The 27625-nt window shown below is 54.9% G+C and overlaps 1 protein-coding gene across 8 annotated transcripts; it reads left to right on the top strand.

Moving 5' to 3' along the window:
• The first annotated feature begins 693 nt into the window (after positions 1–693).
• On the top strand, positions 694–26210 carry LOC107050532. Of its 8 annotated transcripts, none has more exons than XM_040657092.2 (8): positions 694–1949; positions 7821–7913; positions 14903–15014; positions 16259–16372; positions 17807–17863; positions 23549–23671; positions 25311–25424; positions 26090–26210. In XM_040657092.2, exons 3-8 carry the CDS (start codon positions 14910–14912, stop codon positions 26189–26191), a joined length of 615 nt encoding a protein of 204 aa, XP_040513026.1. In that variant the 5' UTR covers positions 694–1949; positions 7821–7913; positions 14903–14909; the 3' UTR covers positions 26192–26210. The 8 variants fall into 8 exon arrangements, 7 of the variants coding, with proteins under 7 accessions (XP_040513026.1, XP_040513025.1, XP_040513024.1 ...); XM_040657090.2 differs by having other exon boundaries at positions 1863–3430; XM_040657091.2 differs by lacking the exon at positions 7821–7913.
• The last annotated feature ends 1415 nt before the right edge of the window (positions 26211–27625 follow it).

The following is a 27625-nucleotide window of genomic DNA, read 5'->3' on the forward strand; positions in this document are numbered from 1 at the left end:
GGGATTTTGGGGTTACTTTGGGGTATTTTGGGACATTTGGGGATATTTATGGCGATTTTTGGGGTTATTTTGGGGTATTTGGGGACATTTGGGGGATATTTTGGGGATTTTTGGGGTTATTTTGTGGTATTTGGTGACATTTGGGGGATATTTATGGGGATTTTGGGGTTACTTTGGGGTATTTTGGGACATTTGGGGATATTTATGGCGATTTTGGGGGTTATTTTGGGGTATTTGGGGACATTTGGGGGATATTTATGGGGATTTTTGGGGTTCTTTTGGGGTATTTCGTGACATTTGGGGGATATTTATGGGGATTTTGGGGTTCTTTTGGGGTATTTGGTGACATTTGGGGGATATTTTGGGGATTTTGGGGGTTATTTTGGGGTATTTGGGGACATTTGGGGGATATTTTGGGGATTTGGGGGGTTATTTTGTGGTATTTTGGGACATTTTGGGGATATTTATGGGGATTTTTGGGGTTATTTTGGGGTATTTGGTGACATTTGGGGGATATTTTGGGGATTTTTGGGGTTATTTTGTGGTATTTGGTGACATTTGGGGGATATTTATGGGGATTTTGGGGTTACTTTGGGGTATTTTGGGACATTTGGGGGATATTTATGGGGATTTTTGGGGTTATTTTGGGGTATTTTGGGACATTTGGGGTTTGTTGGGAATTTTGGGGGATTTGGGGGGCATTTGAGGCCATTTTTGTGGGTTTTTTGAGGTGATTTTGGGGCATTTTGGGATATTTGAGATTTTTGGGGTCATTTTTGTGCTTTTTTTGGGGTTCTGGTAATGATATCAATATGCAAATGAGCACTGCAAATGAATGTGACACACCAATCAGAGCCATGGTATGCAAACGAGGCATTGTTATGTTAATGAGCACGCGCATGACACGTGAATGAGCTCGGACTGATATGCAAATGACCTGGGAGTGGTATGCAAATTCGAGAAAAGCCACGTGGAAACGAGTGTTGTATGCAAATGAGGAGCACGACATGCAAATGAGGAGCACGACATGCAAATGAGCACCACGCACCGCTGCAAACGAGCACTTTGTTAATGAGGACGTAGCGATAAACAAATGGGGACTACGATATGCAAAAGAGGACTGCACCATGCAAATAAGGACTGCGATATGCAAATGAGCCAGCGTACAAACTGTGCCAAAGGGGGCGGGACGATATGCAAATGATATGCAAACGCGCAAATATATATATATTTATCACTTGCTGACAAAAAGGGAGGCGTGGTTTATGCAAATGAGAGGTATGCAAACGAGCCGGGGACTGAATAATGACATTTTGGGACTCAGAAGTCCACTTTTGGGGCTGGAAATGTCAATTTTGGGTCTGAAAATCCCATTCTTGGGGCTGAAAATGCCATTTTGGGTTCCATCTTTTTGGGGCTGAAAGTGCCATTCTTTGTATCAATTTCGGGGTCTCAATTTGGGGATTTTTGGTCCCCCATTTTGGGGCTGAAAATACCATTTTTGAGGGCTTAAAGTCCCATTTTGGGGCTAAAAATGCCCCTTTTTTTTTTTGAATCAGGGACCCCATTTTTGGGGCTGAAAATCCCAATGTAGGGATTTGGGGACCCCATTTTGGGGCTAAAAATGTCCTTTTTTTTATTCAGGGACCCCATTTGGGGGCTAAAAATGCCTTTTTTGGGCTTCGGAGACCCCATTTTGGGGCTGAAAATCCCATTGCGCCTCTGTATGCAAACGATATGCAAATGACATGCAAACGAGGAGCAGCCCCCTGCACTCTTTGAACCAAAACGACCCCTTTCCCCCCCAAACCCGTGATGACGTCATCACCCCACCCTTTCCGTCCCAATTTCTGCTTTTTTCCACCCAAAGTGGAAGGAGGAACCAAAACCGACTCTGGAGCCGCCCGAAGTCGTTAATGAGCCAACGTTAATTAGCGCCAATTAACGAGGTGAGCGGGGAGGGGCGAAGAACACCGCTATGGGGGGCTCTGAGGCCTCATTTTGGGGCGAGAAAATCCAATCTGGGGGCTGAAAATGGCACTTTGGGGGCTGAAAATCTCAATTTGGGGATTCATGGAGCCCGTTTTGGGGCTGAAAACGGCACTTTTGGGATCGAGACTCCATTTTAGGGCTGAAAGTCTCAATTTTGGGCTTCTGGGACCCAATTTCAGGGTTGAAAATTCCATTTTGGGGCTGAAAAATCTCATTTTGAGGCTGAAAACGGCACTTTTTGGGCTTAAAAATGTCATTTCGGAAAGCGAGGAACTCCATTTTGGGGCTGAAAATCCCAATTTTGGAGCTGAGGAACTCCATTTTGGGGCTGAAAATCCCATTTCTTCGTGTCAGGACTCCATTTTGGGGCCAAAGTGCCCCACTTTGGGTTGGGCGCTGCTTTTATTGGGGTTCCAAACCGGTTTTGGGAGTTTCGGAACCGGTTTGTGTGGGGACTCCGCCCCATTTTGGGTCCTAATTATGGGTTTTGGGGCCACCCTGACCCCATTGCGGGCCGTAATGGTATGTTTTGGGGCTCAAAATCGCACTTTGGGGCTGAAAATCGCACTTTAGGGGGCTGAAAATCTCATTTCTGGAATGGAGGTACTCCGTTTTGGGGCTGAAAATGGCACTTTTTGGGCTTAAAAAATGTCATTTTGGAAGATGAGGAACTCCGTTTTAGGACTGAAAATCCCCGTTTTTGGACTGAAAATGGCAATTCTGGGGCTGAAAATCGCATTTCTGGAATAGAAGAACTGCATTTTGGGGCTGAAAATGGCACTTCTGGTGTTGAAAAGAGCACTGTGGGGCTGAAAACGGCACTTTTGGGGCTGAAAATCCGTTTTTGGAGTTCTGGAACTGAGTTTTGGGGCTGAAAATGGCACTTCGGGGCTGAAAATCCCAATATGGGGGCAGAAAATCCCCTTTTTTTTTTTTTTTTTGGAGCTGAGGATCTCCATTTTGGGGCTGAAAGTCCCATTTTGGGGTCCGAAAATAGCACTTCTGGGGCTGAAAAATCTCAGTTTTGGAGCCGAGGATGTGCATTTTGGGGCTGAAAATGGCACTTTTGGGGCTGAAAATCCCATTTCTTCGTGTCAGGATCTCCATTTTGGGGCCAAAGTGCCCCAATTTGGGTTGGGCGCCGCTTTTATTGGGGTTCCAAACCGGATTTGGGAGTTTTGGAACCGGTTTGTTTGGGGACTCCGCCCCATTTTGGGTCCTAATTATGGGTTTTGGGGCCACCCTGACCCCATTGCGGGCCGTAATGATCCGTTTTGGGGCTGAATCACCCCATTTTGGGGCTGAATCAGAGCATTTTGGGGGTGTAATGAGGGGTTTTGGGGCGCCCCACATCCGGTGCCGGATCCCATAAAAGGGGGTGGAAGAGGGCAACGTTTGGGCCAAAAAGGGCCGAATTGGGGCAAAAAGAGCAGCGGAGGTCAGGCAAAGAGAGGAGGGGGGGGAATGGGGCCATTTTGGGGGGAAATGGGGCAATTTTGGGGGAAATGGGGCGATTTGGGGGGAAATGGGGCAATATGGGGGGAAATTGAATGATACTGGGGGAAAATGGGGCAATTTGGGGGGAAATGGGGCAATATGGGGGGAAATCGGATGATACTGGGAGGAAATGGGGCAATTATGGGGGAAATGGGGCGATTTGGGGGGAAATGGGGCAATATGGGGGGAAATTGGATGATACTGGGGGGAAATGGGGCAATTTGGGGGGGAAATGGGGCAATATGGGGGGAAATCGGATGATACTGGGGGGAAATGGGGGAATTATGGGGGAAATGGGGCGATTTGGGGGGAAATGGGGCAATATGGGGGGAAATTGGATGATACTGGGAGGAAATGGGGCAATTTTGGGGGGAAATGGGGCAATTTTGGGGTAAATGGGGCCATTTTGGGGGAAATCGGATGATACTGGGGGGAAATGGGGCCATTTTGGGGGAAATGGGGCAATTTTGGGGGAAATGGGGCAATTTGGGGGGAAATTGGATGATACTGGGGGGAAATGGCGCAAATTGGGGGGAAATGGGGCAATATGGGGGGAAACTGAATGATACTGGGAGGAAATGGGGCCATTTTGGGGGAAATGGGGCCATTTTGGGGGAAACGGTGCAATTTGGGGGGAAGTGGGGCAATTTGGGGGGAAATTGGATGATACTGGGGGGAAATGGGGCAAATTGGGGGGAAATGGGGCAATATGGGGGGAAACTGAATGATACTGGGAGGAAATGGGGCAATTATGGGGGAAATGGGGCAATTTTGGGGTAAATGGGGCCATTTTGGGGGAAATCGGATGATACTGGGGGAAATGGGGCCATTTTGGGGGGAAATGGGGCAATTTTGGGGGAAATGGGGCAATTTGGGGGGAAATTGGATGATACTGGGGGGAAATAGGGCAAATTGGGGGGAAATGGGGCAATATGGGGGGAAACTGAATGATACTGGGGGGAAATGGGGCAATTTGGGGGGAAATGGGGCCATTTTGGGGGAAACGGTGCAATTTGGGGGGAAGTGGGGCAATATGGGGGGAAATTGAATGATACTGCGGGGAAATGGGGCAAATTGGGGGGAAATGGGGCAATTTTGGGGGAAATTGGGCCATTTTTGGGGGGAAATGGGGCTATTTTGGGGAAAATGGGGCAAATTGGGGGGAAATGGGGCAATTTTGGGGGAAATGGGGCAAATTGGGAGGAAATGGGGCAATTTGGGGGGAAAAGGGGGAATTTGGGGGGAAATGGGGCAAATTGGGGGGGAATGTGGCAATTATGGGGGGAAATTGAATGATACTGGGGGAAAATGGGGCAATTTTGGGGGGGAAATGGGGCAATTTTGGGGGAAATGGAATGATACTGGGGGGAAATGGGGCAATTTGGGGGGAAATGAGGCCATTTTGGGGGAAATGGGGCAATTTTGGGGGGAATCGGATGATACTGGGGGGAAATGGGGCCATTTTGGGGGAAATGGGGCAATTTGGGGGGGGAATGGGGCAAATTGGGGGGAAATGGGGCAAATTGGGGGAAAATGGGGCAATTTGGGGGGAAATGGGGCAATATGGGGGGAAATTGGATGATACTGGGGGAAATGGGGCCATTTTGGGGGGCAAATGGGGCCATTTTGGGGGAAACGGCCATTGTGGGGGGGAAAAAGGGCAATTTTGGGGGGAAATGGGGCCATTTGGGGGGATTCTTTGGTGTCATTTTGGGGGGAAATGGGGCCATTTTGGGAGAAATGGGGTCATTTTGGGGGAGATGGGGCAATTTTGTGGAAATGGATCATTTGGGGGGAAATTTTGGTCATTTTCGGGGGAAATGGGGCCATTTGGGGGGAAAATTGGGCAATTTGGGGAGGGAAATGGGGCAAATTTGGAGGTAAATGGGGCAATTTTGGGGAAATGGGGCCATTTTGGGGGGGAAATGGGGTCATTTGGGGGGAAAATGGGGCAATTTGGGGGGGGAAATGGGGTCATTTTGGGGGGAAATGGGGCAATTTTGGGGAAATGGGGTCATTTTGGGGGGAATTGGGTCATTTTGGGGGAAAATGGGGCAATTTTGGGGGGGAAATTGGGTCATTTTGGGGGGAAATGGGGCAATTTTGGGGAAATGGGGCCATTTTGGGGGGGAAATGGGGTCATTTTGGGGGAAAATGGGGCAATTTGGGGGGGGAAATGGGGTCATTTTGGGGGGAAATGGGGCAATTTTGGGGAAATGGGGTCATTTTGGGGGGAATTGGGTCATTTTGGGGGAAAATGGGGCAATTTTGGGGGGGAAATGGGGTCATTTTGGGGGGAAATGGGGCAATTTTGGGGAAATGGGGTCATTTTGGGGGGAATTGGGTCATTTTGGGGGGAAATGGGACCATTTTGGGGATTCTTTGGTGTCATTTTGGGGGTAAATGGAGCAATTTTGGGGGAAAAGGGGCAACTATGTGGGAATTGGGGCAATTTTGGGGGGAAATGGATCTTTTTGGTGGGAAATGAGGGCATTTTTGGGGGGAAATTGGGTCATTTTGGGGAAATTGGGGCTATTTGGGGGGAAATGAGGCCATTTTGGGGTATTCTTTGGTGTCATTTGGGGGGTAAATGGGGCAATTTTGGGTGGAAATGGGGTCATTTTGGGGGTGGGTGGGGATGGATTGGGGTTCTTTGGGGTGAAAAATGCGGATTTGGGGGATTATTTGGGGGTTCTTCGATGTCATTTTGAAGGGAAATGGGGCAAAATTTTGGGCTCATTTGGGGTTATTTGGGGCAAATTTGGGTCTTCTTGCCTCATTTTGGGGCCATTTTTAGGAATATTTGGGTCATTTGGGTCATTTTGGGGCCATTTTGGGGATATTTGGGGCGAATTTGGGTCATTTTGGGGCCTTTTTGGGTAAATTTTGGTCATTTTTGTTCTTTTGGGGGCCATTTTGGGGGATATTTGGGGATATTTGGGTCATATGGGCTCATTTTGGGGCCATTTTGGGGATATTTGGAGCGAATTTGGGTCATTTGGTGGACATTTAGGGTAAATTTGGGTCATTTTTGTTTTGGGGCCACTTTAGGGGATATTTGGGGATTTTTGGGTCACATGGACTCATTTTGGGGTCATTTTGGGGCTATTTGGGGCAAATTTGGGTCTTCTTGCCTCATTTTGGGGCCATTTTTAGGAATATTTGGGTCATTTGGGTCATTTTGGGGCCATTTTGGGGATATTTGGGGCGAATTTGGGTCATTTTGGGGCCTTTTTGGGTAAATTTTGGTCATTTTTGTTCTTTTGGGGGCCATTTTGGGGGATATTCGGGGATTTTGGGGTCATTTAGGCTCATTTTGGGGCCATTTGGGGCTATTTGGGGCAAATTTGGGTCTTCTTGCCTCATTTTGGGGCCATTTTTAGGAATATTTGGGTCATTTGGGTCATTTTGGGGCCATTTTGGGGACATTTGGTGTGAAATTGGGCCATTTTGGGGCCATTTTGGGTAAATTTGAGTCATTTTTGTTCTTTCGGGGGCCATTTTGGGGGATATTTGGAGATATTTGGGTCATATGGGCTCATTTTGGGGTCATTTTGGGGATATTTGGGGTGAATTTGGGTCATTTTGGGGACATTTAGGGTAAATTTGGGTCATTTTTGTTTTGGGGCCACTTTAGGGGATATTTGGGGATTTTTGGGTCACATGGACTCATTTTGGGGTCATTTTGGGGCTATTTGGGGCAAATTTGGGTCTTCTTGCCTCATTTTGGGGCCATTTTTAGGAATATTTGGGGTCATTTGGGTCATTTTGGGTCATTTTGGGGCCATTTTGGGGATATTTGGGGTGAATTTGGGTCATTTGGGGGACATTTGGGGTAAATTTGGGTCATTTTTGTTTGTTTTGGGGCCATTATAGGGGATATTTGGGGATTTTTGGGTCATATGGGCTCATTTTGGGGTCATTTTGGGGCCATTTTGGGGCTATTTGGGGCAAATTTGGGTCATTTTTCCTCATTTTGGGGCTATTTTGGAGGTATTTGGGCCAAGTTTGGGTCATTTAGGCTCATTTTGGGGTCATTCGGGGGCCATTTTGGGGCTATTTGGTGCAAATTTGGGTCATTTGGGGGCCATTTTGGGGCAATCTGGGGCAAATTTGGGTCATTTGGGCTCATTTTGGGGTCATTTTGGGGATTTTTGGGGCAAATTCGGGTCATCTTGGATCATTTTGGGGCCATTTCTGCCCCCCCCCCCCCCCCCCATATTGACAGAACCCCCTTTTTTTCTTCCTTTTCCGCCTCCACTTTGGGGCCAATTCTGACGATTTCGGTTAAAAACCATCAAAACCCGCCTTCACTTTTGGGGTGAAAGCAGAACTTTTTGGGGTTTCTCCCTATGGGGCGGCTCTGCCGGTGCCGAAAACGTCGCAAAGGGATCCGAAGAGCCCGAAACGCTCCGCCCCCTCAGGTGGGTCCGGAGCGCCAATTTTGGGTCAAATTCGGGCGATTTTGGGTCCTTCCAAAGTCCCCCCATCCCTCCCCCCCTCCTGGATAGGCCGGGAGCCCCAATTTTGGGGCAAAATCCGATGGTTTTGGGTCTTAAAAGTGCCCCCCCGTTCCCTCCCAAAACCCCCCAGGTGGGTCAGAACCGCCCCCCCCTCCCCTCCATTTTTGGGTCAAATTCGGGCGATTTTGGGTCTTATACCAGTGCCCTCCCCTCCCCCCCCAGGTGGGTCAGAACCGCCCCCCCCCCCCCCTCAATTTTTGGGTCAAATTCGGGCGATTTTGGGTCTTAAAAGCCCCCCTCCCCCGAAGTGGGTCAGACACTGCCCCCCCCCCCCCCTCCCAATTTTGGGTCAAAATCGGGCATTTTTGGGTCAAAATCGGGCGATTTTGGGTCTTATATCAGTGCCCCCCCTCCCCCAGGTGGGTCAGAACCGCCCCCCCCCTCCCCTCCATTTTTGGGTCAAATTCGGGCAATTTTGGGTCTTAAAATTCCCCCCCCCGAGGTGGGTCAAACACTGCCCCCCCCCCCCCCTCCCAATTTTGGGTCAAAAACGGGCAATTTTGGGTCTTAAATCAGTGCCCCCCCCACCCCGAGGTGGGTCAGAACCGCCCCCCCCTCCCCTCCATTTTTGGGTCAAATTCAGGCGATTTTGGGTCTTAAAAGCCCCCCCCTGAGGTGGGTCAGACACTGCCCCCCCCCCCCCCCCCCCAATTTTGGGTCAAAAACGGGCAATTTTGGGTCTTAAATCAGTGCCCCCCCCCCCGTGTGGTGGGTCAGAACCGCCCCCCCATCCCCTCCTTTTTTGGCATTTTTGGGTCAAATTCGGGCGATTTTGGGTCTTAAATCAGTGCCCCCCCCACCCCGAGGTGGGTCAGAACCGCCCCCCCCTCCCCTCAATTTTTGGGTCAAATTCGGGCGATTTTGGGTCTTAAAAGTCCCCCCCCCACCCCGAGGTGGGTCAGACACTGCCCCCCCCCCCCCCCAATTTTGGGTCAAAAACGGGCAATTTTGGGTCTTAAATCAGTGCCCCCTCCCCCCCCCCAGGTGGGTCAGAACCGCCTCCCCATCCCCTCCATTTTTGGCATTTTTGGGTCAAATTCGGGCGATTTTGGGTCTTATATCAGTGCCCCCCACCAGGTGGGTCAGAACCGCCCCCCCCTCCCCTCAATTTTTGGGTCAAATTCGGGCGATTTTGGGTCTTAAAATTCCCCCCCCCCCCCCCAGGTGGGTCAGACACTGCCCACCCCCCTCCATTTTTGGGTCAAAATCGGGCGATTTGGGGTCTTAAATCAGTGCCCCCCCCACCCCGAGGTGGGTCAGACACTGCCCCCCCCTCCCAATTTTGGGTCAAATTCGGGCGATTTTGGGTCTTAAAAGTGCCCCCCCCCCCTCCCCCACCCCGAGGTGGGTCAGACACTGCCCCTCCCCCCCTCCCAATTTTGGGTCAAAATCGGGCGATTTTGGGTCTTAAATCAGTGCCCCCCCCCCAGGTGGGTCAGAACCGCCCCCCCATCCCCTCCTTTTTTGGCATTTTTGGGTCAAATTCGGGCGATTTTGGGTCTTAAAAGTGCCCCCCGTTCCCCCCCCCCCACCCCCCAGGTGGGTCAGAACCGCTCCCCCTCTCCTTTTTTGGGTGAAATTCAGGCGATTTTGGGTCTTAAAATTCCCCCCCCCGAGGTGGGTCAGACACTGCCCCTCCCCCCCTCCCAATTTTGGGTCAAAATCGGGCAATTTTGGGTCTTAAATCAGTGCCCCCCCCAGGTGGGTCAGAGCCGCCCCCCCCCTCCCCTCCATTTTTGGGTGAAATTCGGGCGATTTTGGGTCTTAAATCAGTGCCCCCCCCCAGGTGGGTCAGAACCGCCCCCCCATCCCCTCCATTTTTGGCATTTTTGGGTCAAATTCGGGCGATTTTGGGTCTTAAAAGTGCCCCCCCCCCCCCGAGGTGGGTCAGACACTGCCCCTCCCCCCCTCCCAATTTTGGGTCAAAATCGGGCAATTTTGGGTCTTAAATCAGTGCCCCCCCCCAGGTGGGTCAGAACCGCCCCCCCCTCCCATCCATTTTTGGGTCAAATTCGAGCAATTTTGGGTCTTAAAAGCCCCCCCCCCTGAGGTGGGTCAAACACTGCCCCCCCCCCCCCTCCCAATTTTGGGTCAAAAACGGGCAATTTTGCGTCTTAAATCAGTGCCCCCCCCACCCCGAGGTGGGTCAGAACCGCCCCCCCCATCCCCTCAATTTTTGGGTCAAATTCGGACGATTTTGGGTCTTAAAAGCCCCCCCCCCCCGTGGTGGGTCAGACACTGCCCCCCCCTCCCAATTTTGGGTCAAAATCGGGCAATTTTGGGTCTTAAATCAGTGCCCCCCCCCAGGTGGGTCAGAACCGCCCCCCCATCCCCTCCATTTTTGGCATTTTTGGGTCAAATTCGGGCGATTTTGGGTCTTAAAATTCCCCCCCCCCCCCGTGGTGGGTCAGACACTGCCCCCCTCCCCTCCATTTTTGGGTGAAATTCGGGCGATTTTGGGTCTTAAATCAGTGCTCCCCCCCTCAGGTGGGTCAGAACCGCCTCCCCATCCCCTCCATTTTTGGCATTTTTGGGTCAAATTCGGGCGATTTTGGGTCTTATAAGTCCCCCCCGCCCCGTGGTGGGTCAGACACTGCCCCCCCCTCCCAATTTTGGGTCATATTCGGGCAATTTTGGGTCTTAAATCAGCGCCCCCCCCCCCCGGGGTGGTTCGGGAGCCCCATTTTTGGGTTGGATTTTGGGGCAAAAATGGGGATTTCGAGGGTTCAGAAATGGAGATTTTGGGGCAAAACGGGGATTTTTGACGGTAAAAAAATGGGGATTTGGGGTAAAAAATGGGCATTTTTGGGAGCGGCAAAAAGGGGATGTGGGGCAATTCGGGGCAAAAGTGGGGAATTTTGGGGTGAATTCGGGCGATTTTGGGGTCCTGACGTCCCCTCCTCCCCCATCTGAAAGGGCCGCGTTCCTCCCCCCGCGATGACGTCACCTCTGATGACGTCACTGCACATCGCCGCCGTGGTCACGTGGCCGCCCCCCTCCATCGCCCTCCTCGGCGGTCCCAAAGCGGCGCTTTTTTACCCCAAAAGCGGAGTCGGAATGAAGGGATGAAAATGGCGGTTTTTGGTCACGGCGGGGCGGAATTTTGGGGGCAAAAATGGGGATTTCGGGGGGTAAAAATGGCGATTTTTGAGCAATAAAAGAGTGAATTTGGGGGCAAAAATGGGGGGTTTTGTGAGTGAGAAATGGGGATTTTGGGTAATTTTGGGCAAAAAATGGGGATTTTAGGACTAAAAATGTCAATTTGGGGCAAAAATGGCGATTTTTGTGAGTGAAAAATGGGGATTTGGGGGCAAAAATGGGGAATTTGGGGTTAAAAATGGGGATTTCGGGGGGTAAAAATGGCGATTTTTGAGCAGTAAAAGAGTGAATTTGGGGGCAAAAATGGGGGGTTTTGTGAGTGAGAAATGCGGATTTGGGGTAATTTTGGGCAAAAATGGGGATTTTAGGACTAAAAATGCCCATTTGGGGCAGAAGTGGCGATTTTTGTGAGCGAAAAATTGGGGTTTTGGCGTTAAAAATATGGATTTTGGGGGGCAATTCGGGGTCAAAAATGGGGATTTTGGGGCAAAAATGGGGAAATTGGGGGTTAAAAATGGGGATTTGAGGCAAAAATGATGATTTTTGTGAGTAAAAAATGGGGATATTGGGGAAAAAACGGGGATTTGGGGGTTAAAAATGTGAATTTTGGGGGGAAAATGGCGATTTTTGAGCAATAAAAGTGTGAATTTTTGGCAAAAATGGGTTTTGTGAGTGAGAAATATGGCTTTGGGGCAATTTTGGGCAAAAAAATGGGGATTTTAGGAGTAAAAATGTCGATTTGGGGGCAAAAATGGCGATTTTTGTGAGTAAAAATGGGATTTGGGGTTAAAAATGGGGATTTGGGGGCAAAAATGGCGATTTTTGAGCAATAAAAGCGTGAATTTGGGGCAAAAATGGCGATTTTCGTGAGTAAAAAATGGGGATATTGGGTAAAAATGGGGATTTGGGGGCAATTTGGGGGCAAAAATGGGGAATTTTGGGGTTAAAAATGGGGATTTGGGGCAAAAATGGCGATTTTTGAGAACTAAAAGTGTGAATTTTTGGCAAAAATGGGGGGTTTTGTGGGTGAGAAATGGGGACTTGGGGCAATTTTGGGGAAAGAATGGGGATTTACGGACTAAAAATGGGAATTTTGGGCAAAAATGTCGATTTTTTGTAATAAGAATGGAGATTTTGGTTAAAAATTGCGATTTTTGTGAAATAAAAGTGTGAATTTGGGGCAAAAACGGCGATTTTTGAGAATGAAAAATGGGGGTTTGGGGCAAAAATGGCGATTTTTGTAAGAAATGGGGATTTGGGGCAAAAATGGCGATTTTTGAGCAATAAAAGTGTGAATTTTTGGCAAAAATGGGGGATTTGTGAGTGAGAAATGGGGATTTGGGGCAATTTTGGGCAAAAAAATGGGGATTTTAGGAGTAAAAATGTCCATTTGGGGACAAAAACGGCGATTTTTTGTAATAAAAAATGGAGATTTTGGTTAAAAATGGCGATTTTTGTGAAATAAAAGTGTGAATTTTAGGCAAAAATGGACATTTTTAGAATGAAAAATGGGGGTTTGGGGCAAAAATGGGGATTTTAGGACTAAAAATGTCGTTTTGGGGCAAAAATGGCGATTTTTGTGAGTGAAAAATGGGGATTTGGGGCAAAAATGGGGATTTTGAGACTGCAAAAAACAGCGATTTTGGGGCCCAAAAGCCCTCAGATGGGACTCAGCCCCCCCATATTCCCCGATTTCACCCCAAAATGGGGCCGCAGCCGTCAAAAAACGGCATTTTTGGGGTGTTTGGGGGTTTCTTTTTTAACCCAAATTGCTCCGTTTCGCCTTAAAAAAGGAAAGTGGGGCCCAAAGGGGGCGGAGCCAAAGGGGGGCGGGGCCAAAGGGGGGCGGGGTCAAAAGGGGGCGGAGCCAAAGGAGGGCGGAGCCAAAGGGGGCGGAGCCAAAGGGGGGCGGAGACAAAACGGGGCGGAGCCAAAACGGGGCGGGGGGGGGGGAGGGGGGTCCGAAGTCCTGAATGGCGGTGGGGTATTATGGGATGGAGGGGGGGATTCATGGGGGGCTATGGGGGATTATGGGGGGTTATTATGGGATGGAGGGGGGATTAATGGGGGGTTATGGGGGATTATGGGGGATTGGGGGGTATTATGGGATGGAGAGGGGATTAATGGGGGGTTATGGGGTATTATGGGGTGTTATGGGATGGAGAGGGGATTAGCGGTTTTGGGGGATTATGGGATGGAGGGGGGGATTAATGGGGGATTCATGGGGGGTTATGGGGTATTATGGGGTGTTATGGGGGATTATGGGATGGAGGGGGGATTCGTGGGGGGTTATGGGGGATTATGGGGGATTATTATGGGATGGAGGGGGGGATTAATGGGGGGTTATGGGGGATTATGGGATGGAGGGGGGGATTAATGGGGGATTAATGGGGGGTTATGGGGTATTATGGGGTGTTATGGGGGATTATGGGATGGAGGGGGGATTAATGGGGGTTATGGGGGATTATGGGGGATTGGGGGGTATTATGGGGTGTTAAGGGGTATTATGGGATGGAAGGGGGGGTTAATGGGGGTTATGGGGGATTATGGGATGGAGGGGGGGATTCATGGGGGATTATGGGGGATTGGGGGTATTATGGGGTGTTATGGGGTATTATGGGATGGAGGGGGGATTAATGGGGGTTATGGGGGGTTATGGGGTATTATGGGATGGAAGGGGGGATTAATGGGGGGTTATGGGGGATTATGGGGTGTTATGGGGTGGAGGGGGGGATTCATGGGGGGTTATGGGGGATTATGGGGGATTATGGGGTATTATGGGGTGTTATGGGGGATTATGGGATGGAAGGAGGGATTAATGGGGGGTTATGGGGGATTATGGGGGATTATGGGGTGGAGGGGGGGATTCATGGGGGGTTATGGGGGATTGGGGGGTATTATGGGGTGTTAAGGGGTATTATGGGATGGAAGGGGGGATTATGGGGTGTTATGGGGGATTATGGGATGGAAGGAGGGATTAATGGGGGGTTATGGGGGATTATGGGATATTATGGGGTGTTATGGGGTATTATGGGATGGAGGGGGGGATTAATGGGGGGTTATGGGGGATTATGGGATGGAGGGGGGGATTCATGGGGGGTTATGGGGGATTATGGGATGGAGGGGGGATTCATGGGGGGTTATGGGGGATTGTGGGGTATTGTGGGGTATTATGGGATGGAGGGGGGGATTCATGGGGGGTTATGGGGGATTATGGGGTGTTATGGGGGATTCGGGGGTATTATGGGGTGTTAAGGGGTATTGTGGGATGGAGGGGGGGATTCATGGGTGGTTATGGGGATTCATGGGGGGTTATGGGGTATTATGGGGTGTTATGGGATGGAGAGGGGATTAATGGGGGGTTATGGGGGATTATGGGGTATTGGGGGGTATTATGGGATGGAGGAGGGGATTCATGGGGGGTTATGGGGGATTATGGGATGGAGGGGGGGATTAATGGGGGATTAATGGGGGGTTATGGGGTATTATGGGGTGTTATGGGGTGTTATGCGGTATTGGGGATGTATTATGGGATGGAAGGGGGGATTATTATGGGATATCGGGGGGTATTACGGGATGGAAGTTGGGATTGATAGGGGGGGAGTACTCACGGGTTGTAAGGGGCTGGGGGCTATTATGGGATGTGGCGGGGCACCGGGGGGCTATTATGGGATGTGGCGGGGCACCGGGGGGCTATTATGGGATGCCGTGGGGCACCGGGGGGCTATTATGGGATGTGGCGGGGCACCGGGGGGGCTATTATGGGATGTCGCGGGACGTGTCCCCCTCAGTGGAACGATGGAGGAAGTGGTGGTGCTGACCCGCATCGTCCCGGGGGGACCCGGAAACGGACAGCCCCATAAACCCAAGCGGGGATTGAAGGGGGAGGCGAAGGCGCTGGGGGTGAGTGGGGGTCCCTATGGGGCTCCGTGGGGCTCCATGGGGTCTTCGTGGGCTCCCTGTGGGACTCTATGGGGTCTCTGTGGGTCCCTATGGCTCCCCATGTGTCTCTGTGTGTCCCTATAGGTCCCTATGCATCCCTATGGGTCCCTATGGGTCCCTATGTGGTCCCTATGGGTCCCTATATGTCCCCATGTGTCCCTATGGGTCCCTATGCATCCCTATGGGTCCCTATGGGTCCCTATGTGGTCCCTATGGGTCCCTATATGTCTCTATGCGTCCCTATGTGTCCCCATGTGTCCCTATGGGTCCCTATGCATCCCTATATGTCTCTATGGGTCCCTGTGGGTCTCTGTGGGTCCCTATGGGTCCCTATGCGTCCCTATGGGGTCCCTATGGGTCTCTATGTGTCTCTATGGGTCCCTATGTGAGCTTATGGGCTGCCTGTGGATCTCTATGGGTCTCTATGGGTCCCTATATGTCTCTATGGGTCCCTATGTGTCCCTATGCATCCCTTTGGATCTGTATGGGTCCCTATGTGGTCCCTATGCGACCCTATGCATCCCTATGGGGTCCCTATGGGGTCCCCATGGGTCCCTGTATGTCCCTATGCATCCCTTTGGATCTATATGGGTTCCTATGGGGTCCCTATGTGATCCTATGGGTCTCTATGGGTCTCTATGTGTCCCTATGGGTCTCTGTGTATCTCTATGGGTCCCTATGGGTCCCTATGTGTCCCTATGGGTCCCTATGCATCCCTAGGAGTCTCTATGGGTCTCTATGGGTCCCCATGGGGCTCTATGTGTTCCTATGCATCCCTATGGGTCCCTATGGGTCCCTATATGTCCCTAAGTGTCCCTATGGGTCCCTATGGGGTCTCTATGGGGTCCCTATGGGTCTCTAAGGGTCTCTATATGTCCCTATGGGTCCCTGTGTGTCCCTATGGGTCTCTATGTGTCCCTATGGGTCCCTATGAGGTCCCTATGGGTCTCTATGGGGTCCCTATGCATCCCTATGGGTCCCTGTGTGTCTCTATGGGTCTCTATGGGTCCCTATGGGTCTCTATGGGGTCTCTATGGGTCCCTATGTATCTCAGTGTGTCCCTATGCGTCCCTCTGGGTCTCTATGTGTCTCTATGGGGTCCCTATGTGTCCCCATGGGTCCCTATGCACCCCTCTGGGTCCCCATGGGTCCCTATGCATCCCTATGGGCCCCTATGGGTCCCGCTATGGGTCTCTGCCCCCCAGGTGACGCAGATGCTGATGGGGGCCCTACAGACGTCTTTGGGGGCGGCGCTGCTGGCAGCCCTACAGGATCCTTTCAGTACCCAACTCGGGGTCCCCGTGGGCACCGGGGTGCTGGTGAGGGGGTCTGTGGGGCGGGGGGCCGGTGTGGGGTGTGGGGGGCACTTACGGGGTGGTTATGTGGCGGTTATGGGGCATTTGGGGCTGTTATGGGGCAGTTATGGGGCAGTTATGGGGAGGTTATGGGGCATTTGGAGCACTTATGAGGCACTTATGGGGCGGTTATGGGGTATTTGGTGTGGTTATGGGGCATTTGGGGCAGTTATGGGGCACTTACGGGGCAGTTATGGGGAGGTTATGGGACATTTGGAGCACTGATGGGGCAGTTATGGGGTGGTTATGGGGCATTTGGGGTGGTTATGGGGCATTTGGGGCAGTTATGGGGCACTTACGGGGTGGTTATGGGGAGGTTATGGGGCATTTGGAGCACTTATGGGGCACTTATGGGGCGGTTATGGGGCACTTACGGGGCGGTTATGGGGAGGTTATGGGACATTTGGAGCACTTATGGGGCACTTAGGGGGCGGTTATGGGGCATTTGGGGCACTTATGGGGCACTTACGGGGTGGTTATGGGGAGGTAATGGGGCATTTGGAGCACTTATGGGGCACTTATGGGGCGGTTATGGGGCATTTGGGGCGGTTATGGGGCACTTACGGGGTGGTTATGGGGAGGTAATGGGGCATTTGGAGCACTTATGGGGCACTTATGGGGCGGTTATGGGGCATTTGGGGTGGTTATGGCGCACTTACGGGGCAGTTATGGGGAGGTTATGGGACATTTGGAGCACTTATGGGGCAGTTATGGGGTGGTTATGGGGCAGCTGGGGTACTTATGGGGTGGCTAAGGGGCACTTGGGGTCGTTATGGGGCACATATAGGGCACTTATGGGGTGGTTATGGGGTGGCTATGGGTATCTATGGGGCAGCTATGGGGCAGCTATGGAGTAGCTATGGGGCAGCTTTGGGGTATGTATGGGGTATGTATGGGGCAGCTATGGGGCAGCTATGGGGTGGCTATGGGGTATCTATGAGGTAGCTATGGGGTATCTATGGGGAATCTATGGGGCAGCTATGGGGCAGCTATGGGGTATCTATGGGGAATCTAAAGGAGATCTATGGGGTATCTATGGGGCAGCTGTGGAGTAGCTGTGGGGCAGCTATGGGTTATGTATGGGGTATGTATGGGGCAGCTATGGGGTGGCTATGGGGTATCTATGGGGCGGCTATGGAGCAGCTATGGGGTATCTGTGGGGCAGCTATGGGGTGGCTATGGGGGATCTATGGGGCGACTATAGGGTGGCTATGGGGCAGCTATGGGGTTGCTATAGGGTGGCTATGGGGTATCTATGGGGCGGCTATGGGGTATCTGTGGGGCAGCTATGGGGTGGCTATGGGGCGGCTATGGGGTATCTATGGGGTGACTATGGGGTGGCTATGGGGTATCTGTGGGGCATCTATGGGGCGGCTATAGGGCAGCTGTGCCCCACAGTTCATGGTGACCGGAGCGGTGCTGCTGGCAGCGGCGGGCAAGGAGGCCGTGGGGCTGGTGAGTGACATAGGGCGCGCTATGGGGCACGGGGGGGGTCAGAGGGTGCCATGGGCTGACCCTATAGGTGCCATGGGGTGACCCTATAAGTACAATTGGGTGACCCTATCGGTGCCATGGGGTGCCATAGGGTGACCCTATAGGTGCCATGGGGTGACCCTATAAGTACAATTGGGTGACCCTATAGGTGCCATGGGGTGACCCTATAAGTACAATTGGGTGACCCTATAGGTGCCATGGGGTGCTATTGGGTGACCCTATAGGTGCCATAGGGTGACCCTATGAGTACCATAGGGTGCCATTGGGTGACCCTATAAGTACAATTGGGTGACCCTATAGGTGCCATAGGGTGCCATTGGGTGCCATGGGGTGACCCTATAGGTGCCATGGGGTGACCCTATAAGTACAATTGGGTGACCCTATAGGTGCCATAGGGTGCCATTGGGTGCCATGGGGTGACCCTATAGGTGCCATGGGGTGACCCTATAAGTACAATTGGGTGACCCTACAGGTGCCATAGGGTGCCATTGGGTGCCATGGGGTGACACTATAGGTGCCATAGGGTGCCATGGGGTGCCATGGGGTGACCCTACAGGTGCCATAGGGTGCCATTGGGTGCCATGGGGTGACCCTATAGGTGCCATAGGGTGCCATGGGGTGCCATGGGGTGACCCTCCAGGTGCCATGGGGTGCCATGGGGTGCCATGGGGTGACCCTACAGGTACCATAGGGTGCCATGGGGTGACCCTACAGGTGCCATAGGGTGCCATTGGGAGCCATGGGGTGACCCTACAGGTGCCATAGGGTTCCATGGGGTGCCATGGGGTGACCCTCCAGGTGCCATGGGATGCCATTGGGAGCCATGGGGTGACCCTACAGGTGCAATTGGGAGCCATGGGGTGACCCTACAGGTGCCCTTGGGTGATCCTATAGGTGCCATAGGGTCCCGTTGGGTGCCATGGGGTGACCCTACAGGTGCCATAGGGTGCCATTGGGTGCCATTGGGTGCCCTTGGGTGACCCTATGAGTACCATAGGGTGCCATGGGGTGCCATTGGGAGCCATGGGGTGACCCTACAGGTGCCATAGGGTTCCATGGGGTGCCATGGGGTGACCCTACAGGTGCCATAGGGAGCCATTGGGTGCCATGGGGTGACCCTATGGGTGCCATGGAGTGCCATTGGATGATCCTATGAGTACCATAGGGTGCCACTGGGTGATCCTCCAGGTGCCATGGGGTGCCATGGGGTGCCATTGGGAGCCAAGGGGTGACCCTACAGGTGCCATAGGGTGCCACTGGATGCCATTGGGTGCCCTTGGGTGACCCTCCAGGTGCCATGGGGTGCCATTGGGAGTCATGGGGTGACGCTCCAGGTGCCATTGGAGCCATGGGGTGCCATGGGGTGACCCTAGAGGTGCCATGGGGTGCCATGGGGTGACCCTACAGGTGCCTTAGGGTGCCATTGGGAGCCATGGGGTGACCCTACAGGTGCCATAGGGTGCCATTGGGTGCCATGGGGTGCCCCTCCAGGTGCCATGGGGTGCCATGGGGTGACCCTACAGGTGCCATAGGGTGCCATGGGGTGCCATGGGGTGCCCCTCCAGGTGCCATGGGGTGCCATGGGGTGACCCTACAGGTGCCATAGGGTGGCATGGAGTGCCATGGGGTGACCCTCCAGGTGCCATGGGGTGCCATGGGGTGACCCTACAGGTACCATAGGGTGCCATGGGGTGACCCTCCAGGTGCCTTAGGGTGCCATTGGGAGCCATGGGGTGACCCTACAGGTGCCATAGGGTGCCATAGGGTGCCATTGGAGCCAAGGGGTGACCCTCCAGGTGCCATAGGGTGCCACTGGGTGCCATGGGGTGATCCTACAGGTGCCATGGGGTGCCATTGGGAGCCATGGGGTGACCCTCCAGGTGCCATGGGGTGCCACTGGGTGCCATGGGGTGATCCTACAGGTGCCATAGGGTGCCATTGGGTGCCATGGGGTGCCATGGGGTGACCCTACAGGTGCCATAGGGTGCCATGGGGTGCCATGGGGTGACCCTACAGGTGCCATGGGGTGCCATGGGGTGCCATGGGGTGACCCTCCAGGTGCCATGGGGTGCCCTTGGGTGATCCTATAGGTGCCTCTGGGTGCCATTGGGAGCCATGGGGTGACCCTACAGGTGCCATAGGGTGCCATAGGGTGCCATTGGGTGATCCTATGAGTACCATAGGGTGCTATGGGGTGCCATAGGGTGCCATGGGGTGCCATGGGGTGACCCTACAGGTGCCATAGGGTGCCATAGGGTGTCACTGGATGCCATTGGGTGCCATTGGTGACCCTACAGGTGCCATAGGGTGCCATGGGGTGCCATAGGGTGCCCTCGGGTGACCCTATGGGTACCATAGGGTGCCATTGGGTGCCATTGGGTGCCCTTGGGTGACCCTATGAGTACCATAGGGTGCCATGGGGTGCCATAGGGTGCCATTGGGAGCCATGGGGTGACCCTATGAGTACCATAGGGTGCCATTGGGTGCCATTGGGTGATCCTACAGGTGCCATAGGGTGCCCTTGGGTGACCCTATGAGTACCATAGGGTGCCATGGGGTGCCCTTGGGTGATCCCATAGGTGCCATAGGGTGCCATTGGGTGCCATGGGCTGACCCTATAGGTGCCATAGGGTGACACTGGGAGACATTGTGTGACCCTACAGGTGCCATAGGGTGCCATGGGGTGACCCTACAGGTGCCATGGGGTGCCATGGGGCACCATTGGGTGCCATTGGTGACCCTACAGGTGCCATAGGGTGCCATAGGGTGCCATTGGGTGCCATGGGGTGACCCTCCAGGTGCCATGGGGTGCCATGGGGTGCCATGGGGTGACCCTCCAGGTGCCATGGGGTGCCATGGGGTGCCATGGGGTGACCCTCCAGGTGCCTTAGGGTGCCATTGGGAGCCATGGGGTGACCCTACAGGTGCCATAGGGTGCCATAGGGTGCCATGGGGTGCCATGGGGTGACCCTACAGGTGCCTTAGGGTGCCATTGGGTGCCATGGGGTGACCCTCCAGGTGCCATGGGGTGCCATTGGGTGCCATGGGGTGACCCTACAGGTGCCTTAGGGTGATCCTATAGGTGCCATGGGGTGACCCTACAGGTGCCATAGGGTGCCATGGGGTGCCATGGGGTGACCCTACAGGTGCCATAGGGTGCCATAGGGTGCCCTTGGGTGACCCTATGAGTACCATAGGGTGCCATGGGGTGCCAATGGGTGCCCTTGGGTGATCCCATAGGTGCCATAGGGTGCCATTGGGTGCCATGGGGTGACCCTATAGGTGCCATAGGGTGACACTGGGAGACATTGTGTGACCCTACAGGTGCCATAGGGTGCCATGGGGCACCATTGGGTGCCATTGGTGACCCTACAGGTGCCATAGGGTGCCATAGGGTGCCATTGGGAGTCATGGGGTGACCCTACAGGTGCCATAGGGTGCCATTGGGTGCCATGGGGTGACCCTACAGGTGCCATGGGGTGCCATGGGGTGCCATGGGGTGACCCTACAGGTACCATAGGGTGCCATGGGGTGCCATGGGGTGCCATGGGGTGACCCTCCGGGTGCCATGGGGTGCCATGGGGTGCCATGGGGTGACCCTACCGGTGCCATGGGGTGCCATGGGGTGCCATGGGGTGACCCTACAGGTGCCATTGGGTGCCATGGGGTGACCCTACAGGTGCCATAGGGTGCCATGGGGTGCCATGGGGTGACCCTCCAGGTGCCATAGGGTGCCATAGGGTGCCATAGGGTGCCATTGGAGCCATGGGGTGACCCTCCAGGTGCCATGGGGTGCCATTGGGAGCCATGGGGTGACCCTCCAGGTGCCATGGGGTGCCATTGGGAGCCATGGGGTGACACTACAGGTGCCATAGGGTGCAATTGGGTGCCATGGGGTGACCCTACAGGTGCCATAGGGTGCCATTGGAGCCATGGGGTGACCCTATGGGTGCCATGGAGTGCCATTGGATGATCCTATGAGTACCGTAGGGTGCCATAGGGTGATCCTACAGGTGCCATAGGGTGCCACTGGGTGCCATGGGGTGATCCTACAGGTGCCATGGGGTGCCATGGGGTGCCATGGGGTGACCCTATGGGTGCCATGGGGTGCCATGGGGTGACCCTATAGGTGCCATAGGGTGCCATGGGGTGCCATAGGGTGACCCTCCAGGTGCCATGGGGTGCCATGGGGTGACCCTACAGGTGCCATGGGGTGCCATTGGGTGCCATGGGGTGACCCTACAGGTGCCATGGGGTGCCATGGGGTGACCCTCCAGGTGCCATGGGGTGCCATTGGGTGCCATGGGGTGCCATGGGGTGACCCTCCAGGTGCCATGGGGTGCCATGGGGTGACCCTCCAGGTGCCATTGGAGCCATGGGGTGCCATGGGGTGACCCTCCAGGTGCCATGGGGTGCCATGGGGTGACCCTATGGGTGCCATGGGGTGCCATGGGGTGCCATGGGGTGACCCTACAGGTGCCATATGGTGCCATGGGGTGCCATGGGGTGACCCTCCAGGTGCCATGGGGTGCCATGGGGTGCCATGGGGTGCCATTGGGAGCCATGGGGTGACCCTCCAGGTGCCATGGGGTGCCATAGGGTTCCATGGGGTGCCATGGGGTGACCCTCCAGGTGCCATGGGGTGCCATGGGGTGCCATGGGGTGACCCTCCAGGTGCCATGGGGTGCCATGGGGTGCCATGGGGTGACCCTCCAGGTGCCATGGGGTGCCATGGGGTGACCCTACAGGTGCCTTAGGGTGCCATTGGGAGCCATGGGGTGACCCTACAGGTGCCATAGGGTGCCATAGGGTGCCATGGGGTGCCATGGGGTGACCCTACAGGTGCCATGGGGTGCCATGGGGTGCCATGGGGTGACCCTCCAGGTGCCGTGGGGTGCCATAGGGTTCCATGGGGTGCCATGGGGTGCCATGGGGTGACCCTCCAGGTGCCATGGGGTGCCATTGGGAGCCATGGGGTGACCCTCCAGGTGCCATGGGGTGCCATGGGGTGACCCTCCAGGTGCCATGGGGTGCCATGGGGTGCCATGGGGTGCCATGGGGTGACCCTACAGGTGCCATGGGGTGCCATGGGGTGCCATGGGGTGACCCTACAGGTGCCATAGGGTGCCACTGGATGCCATTGGGTGCCCTTGGGTGACCCTCCAGGTGCCATGGGGTGCCATGGGGTGCCATGGGGTGACCCTCCAGGTGCCATGGGGTGACATTGGGAGCCATGGGGTGACCCTCCAGGTGCTATGGGGTGACATTGGGAGCCATGGGGTGACCCTCCAGGTGCTATGGGGTGCCATGGGGTGCCATGGGGAGCCATGGGGTGACCCTCCAGGTGCTATGGGGTGCCATTGGGAGCCATGGGGTGACCCTCCAGGTGCCATGGGGTGCCATGGGGTGCCATGGGGTGACCCTCCAGGTGCCATGGGGTGCCATGGGGTGCCATGGGGTGACCCTCCAGGTGCCATGGGGTGCCATGGGGTGACCCTATGGGTGCCATGGGGTGCCATGGGGTGCCATGGGGTGACCCTCCAGGTGCCATGGGGTGCCATGGGGTGACCCTACAGGTGCCATAGGGTGCCATAGGGTGCCATGGGGTGCTATGGGGTGCCATGGGGTGCTGTCGGTTGTCCATAGGCCCGGGCTGCGCTGGCGCTGTCGGTGCTGAGCGCGGTGTTGGCTGTCCTGCAGTTGGTGATGCAGGGGGTGCTGCTGCCCAACGGCTGCGGGCGCTGCTGGGCCATGGCGCCCCACGTGCAGGTCAGGGGGTCAGAGGTCACGGGGTCACGGGGGGGGGGGCGGGGGGTCACGGGGGGGCCACGGGGTCGTGGGGGGCTATGGGGTCTGTGGGTCTCTATGGGTCCCTGTGGGTCTCTATGGGTCCCTGTGGGTCACTATTGGGCTCTATGGGTCACTATGGGGTCTATGTGGGTCTCTATGGGTCTCTATGGGTCCCTGTGGGTCACTATTGGGCTCTATGGGTCGCTATGGGGTCTCTTTGGGTCTCTATGGGTTGTCTGTGGGTCTCTGTGGGCACCTATGGGTGTTTACGGGTATTTGTGGGTCTCTCTGGGTCTCTATGGGTTTCTATGGGTCTCTATGTGTCTCTATGGGGTCTCTGTGGGTCTCTATGGGTCTCTCTATGTGTCCCTATGTGTCTCTATGGGTCTCTGTGGGGTCTCTGTGGGTCTCTATGGGGTCTCTGTGGGTCTCTCTGGGTTTCCATGGGTTTCTATGTGTCCCTATGGGTCCCTGTGTGTTTCTATGGGTCACTATTGGGCTCCATGGGTCTCTGTGGGTCTCTATGGGTCTCTCTCTGTGTCCCTATGTGTCTCTATGGGGTCTCTGTGGGTCTCTATGGGTTTCTATGGGTCTCTTTGGGTCTCTATGGGTCCCTGTGGGTCACTATTGGGCTCTATGGGTCTCTATGGGGTCTATGTGGGTCTCTATGGGTCCCTGTGGGTCTCTATGGGTCCCTATGGGGTCTCTGTGGGCACCTATGGGTGTTTATGGGTATTTGTGGGTCTCTATGGGTCCCTATGGGTCTCTCTATGTGTCCCTATGTGTCTCTATGGGTCTCTCTGGGGTCTCTGTGGGTCTCTGTGGATCTCTATGGGTCTCTCTATGTGTCTCTATGGGTCTCTATGGGTCCCTATGGGTCTCTGTGGGTCTCTATGGGTCACTATTGGGCTCTATGTGTTCCTATGGGTCCCTGTGGTTTTCTATGGGTCACTGTTGTGCTCTATGGTTCCCTATGGGTCTCTCAATGGGACCCTCTGGGTCTCTATGGGGTCTTTGTGGGTCTTTATGGGGTCTCTCTATGGGTCTCTATGAGTCCCTATGGGTCCCTGTGTGTTTCTATGGGTCACTATTGGGCTCTATGGGTCCCTATGGGTCTCTATGGGTCTCTATGGGTCTCTGTGGGTTTCTATGGATCAATATTGGGCTCTATGGGTCCCTATGGGTCTCTTTGGGGTCACCATGGGTCTCTATGGGTCTCTCTGGGGTCACCATGGGTCTCTTTGGGGTCGCTATGGGTCCCTATGGGGTCTCTATATGTCTCTATGGGTCCCTATGGGTCTCTATGGGGCTCTATGGGTCTCTCTGGGGTCACCATGGGTATCTATGGGGTCTCTATGGGGTGTCTATGTATCTCTATGGGTCTCTATGGGGTCTCTGTGGGTCCCTATGGGGTCCCTATGGGGTGTCTATGTATCTCTATGGGTCTCTATGGGGTATTTGTGGGTCTCTATGGGTCTCTCTGTGTGTCCCTATGGGTCTCTATTGGTCTCTATGGGGTCGCTATGGAGTCCCTATGGGTCTCTATGGGTCCCTATGGCTCCCAATGGATCCCGACGGGCGCCCCGTGGGGGCGTGGCCTGACGCTGACGTCACGCAGGGGGCGGTGCTCGGCGCGCAGGCACTCCTCGCATTGGGTGCCGCCACGGAGGTGGGGCTGGCGGTGGGCGGGGCCGTGGCGGCCGGAAGGGCCCTGGCGGGGCGGGGCCAAGTGGTGAGTGGGGGCGGGGCTACGCGAGAGGCGCGATGCTATTGGGCGGGGGGTGGGGATATGTAAATAGCGTGGACGGCGGGGGTGGGGGCTCTGGGATGGGGGTGGGGCTATGCTAATGTGGGCGGGGCTGAGAGATTGGGGGCGGGGCTTTGTGAGGAGCGCTGCTATTGGACGGGGGGCGGGTCAAGGGGGCGGGGCTATAGGAGAGGGGCATTGCTATTGGTCGAGGGGCGGAGCAATAGTGGAAAGGGGCGGGACTCAGCCTATGGGAGCGGGGCTACGAGTGTGCGCCGCATTGCTATTGGTCTGGAGGCGGGGCTATGTAAATTGGGAGGGGCTGTGCCAATGGGGGCGGGGCTTGCTGTGAGGAGCATTGCTATTGGTCTAGGGGGTTGGGGGCGGGGCTTTACCAATGGGGGCGGGGCTAAATTAGCTGCATTGCCATTGGGCTGTGGGCGGGGCTACGGTAGAGAAGCGTTCCTATTGGGTGGAAAGGCAAAATGGGGGCGGGGCTTTGTGTAGTGGGCGTGGCTTCGAGATGGAGACGTGCCTATGAGGAGGGCGGGGCGATTGAGAGGGGTCGGTTTTGGGGGGGGGGGGATCGACTTATTTGGGGTCACCTGAGGTTATCGGGTGACCTCGGTGACCCCGCCCCTCCTTCACAGCCATTGGTCCTCTACCAGACGGCCCCGCCCCCTACTGTGGCCCCGCCCACCCAAGAGGCGGGTCCTGCGGTGGCTCCGCCTACCGGAAGTGCCCCTCAATAAATGAAAGCGGCCAATCAGAGCTGGCCGCGCCTCCGCCTTTTGTCCAATGGTGGGGGGGGTCCGTATCGGGGGGGGGGTTCTGTATGGGGGATCCCATTGGGGTTCTATTGGGGTCCTATTGGGGTTCCACATAGAGGGGGTCCATATGGGGGGGGTCCATATGGGGGGGGGGGTCCATATGGGGGGCTCCATATGGGGGGGGGGTCCGTAAAGGGGGTCCGTAAAGGGGGGATTCCATGGGGGGGCATCCATATAGAGGGGGTCAATATGGGGAGATCCATATTTGGGGGGTTCATTTGGGGGGGTCCCTATGGGGGGTCCATATCGGGGGACCTCAGGGGGTGGGGTTCCCAATGGGGGGATCCACGTGGGGGGGTTCATAGGGGGGGTCCGTATAGAGGGGGTTCATATGGGGGGGGGGGTCCATTTGGGGGGGCCATATGGGGGGACCTCAGGGCGTGGGGGTCCGTGTAGGGGGGGTCCCTTTGGGGGGACCTCATTGGGTGAGGGTCCCTATGGGGTGTCCATATGGGGGAGGGTCCATATGGGGGGAGATCACTGTGGGGGGGGGGGGGGTCCATATTAAGGGTGGCCATATGGGGGGGGGGGGGGTCTTCATAGACTCCTTGACTGGAGTCTAGAAAGACCCGCAAGGGTAGAAAGACCCCCAAAGAGTTGAAGGAACCCCAAAGGGTTGAAGGACCCCCAAAAGGTAGAAGGACCCCCAATGGGTAGGAGGACCCCTAAGGGTAGAAAGACCCCAAAAGGGTAGAAGGACCCCCCAAAGGTAGAAAGAACCCCAAGGATAGAAGGACCCCCAAAGGGTTGAGGGACCCCCAAAGGGTAGAAAGACCCCAAAAGGGTAGAAGGACCCCCAAAGGGTAGAAGGAGCCCGAAAGGGTAGAAGGACCTCCAGTGGTAGAAAGACCCCCCAAAGGTAGAAGGACCCCCAAAGAGTAGAAGGACCCCTATAGGGTAGAAGGACCCCAAAGGTTTGAAGGATCCCCAAAGAGTAGAAGGACTCCCCAAGGGTAGAAGGACCCCCAAAGGGTTGAGGGACCCTCAAAGGTTAGAAGGATCCCCAAGGTTAGAAGGATCCCCAAGGGTAGAAGGACCCACCAAGGGCAGAAGGACCCCAAAAGGGTAGAAGGACCCCCAAAGGGTAGAAGGACCCCCAAAGGTAGAAGGAACCCCAAGGGTAGAAGGGCCCCTAAAGAGTAGAAGGACCCCCAAAGTGTAGAAGGACCCCCAAAAGGGTAGAAGGACCCCCAAGGTTAGAAGGACTCCCAAAGGGTAGAAGGACCTCCAGGGAAGAAGGACCCCCCAAGGACAGAAGGACCCCTAAGGGTAGAAAGACCCAGAAAGGGTAGAAGGACCCCCCAAAGGTAGAAGGACCCCCAAAGAGTAGAAGGACCCCCAAAGGGTAGAAGGACC

Source organism: Gallus gallus, unplaced genomic scaffold, assembly GCF_016699485.2.
Source record: "Gallus gallus isolate bGalGal1 unplaced genomic scaffold, bGalGal1.mat.broiler.GRCg7b scaffold_45, whole genome shotgun sequence".
NCBI lineage: Eukaryota > Metazoa > Chordata > Aves > Galliformes > Phasianidae > Gallus > Gallus gallus.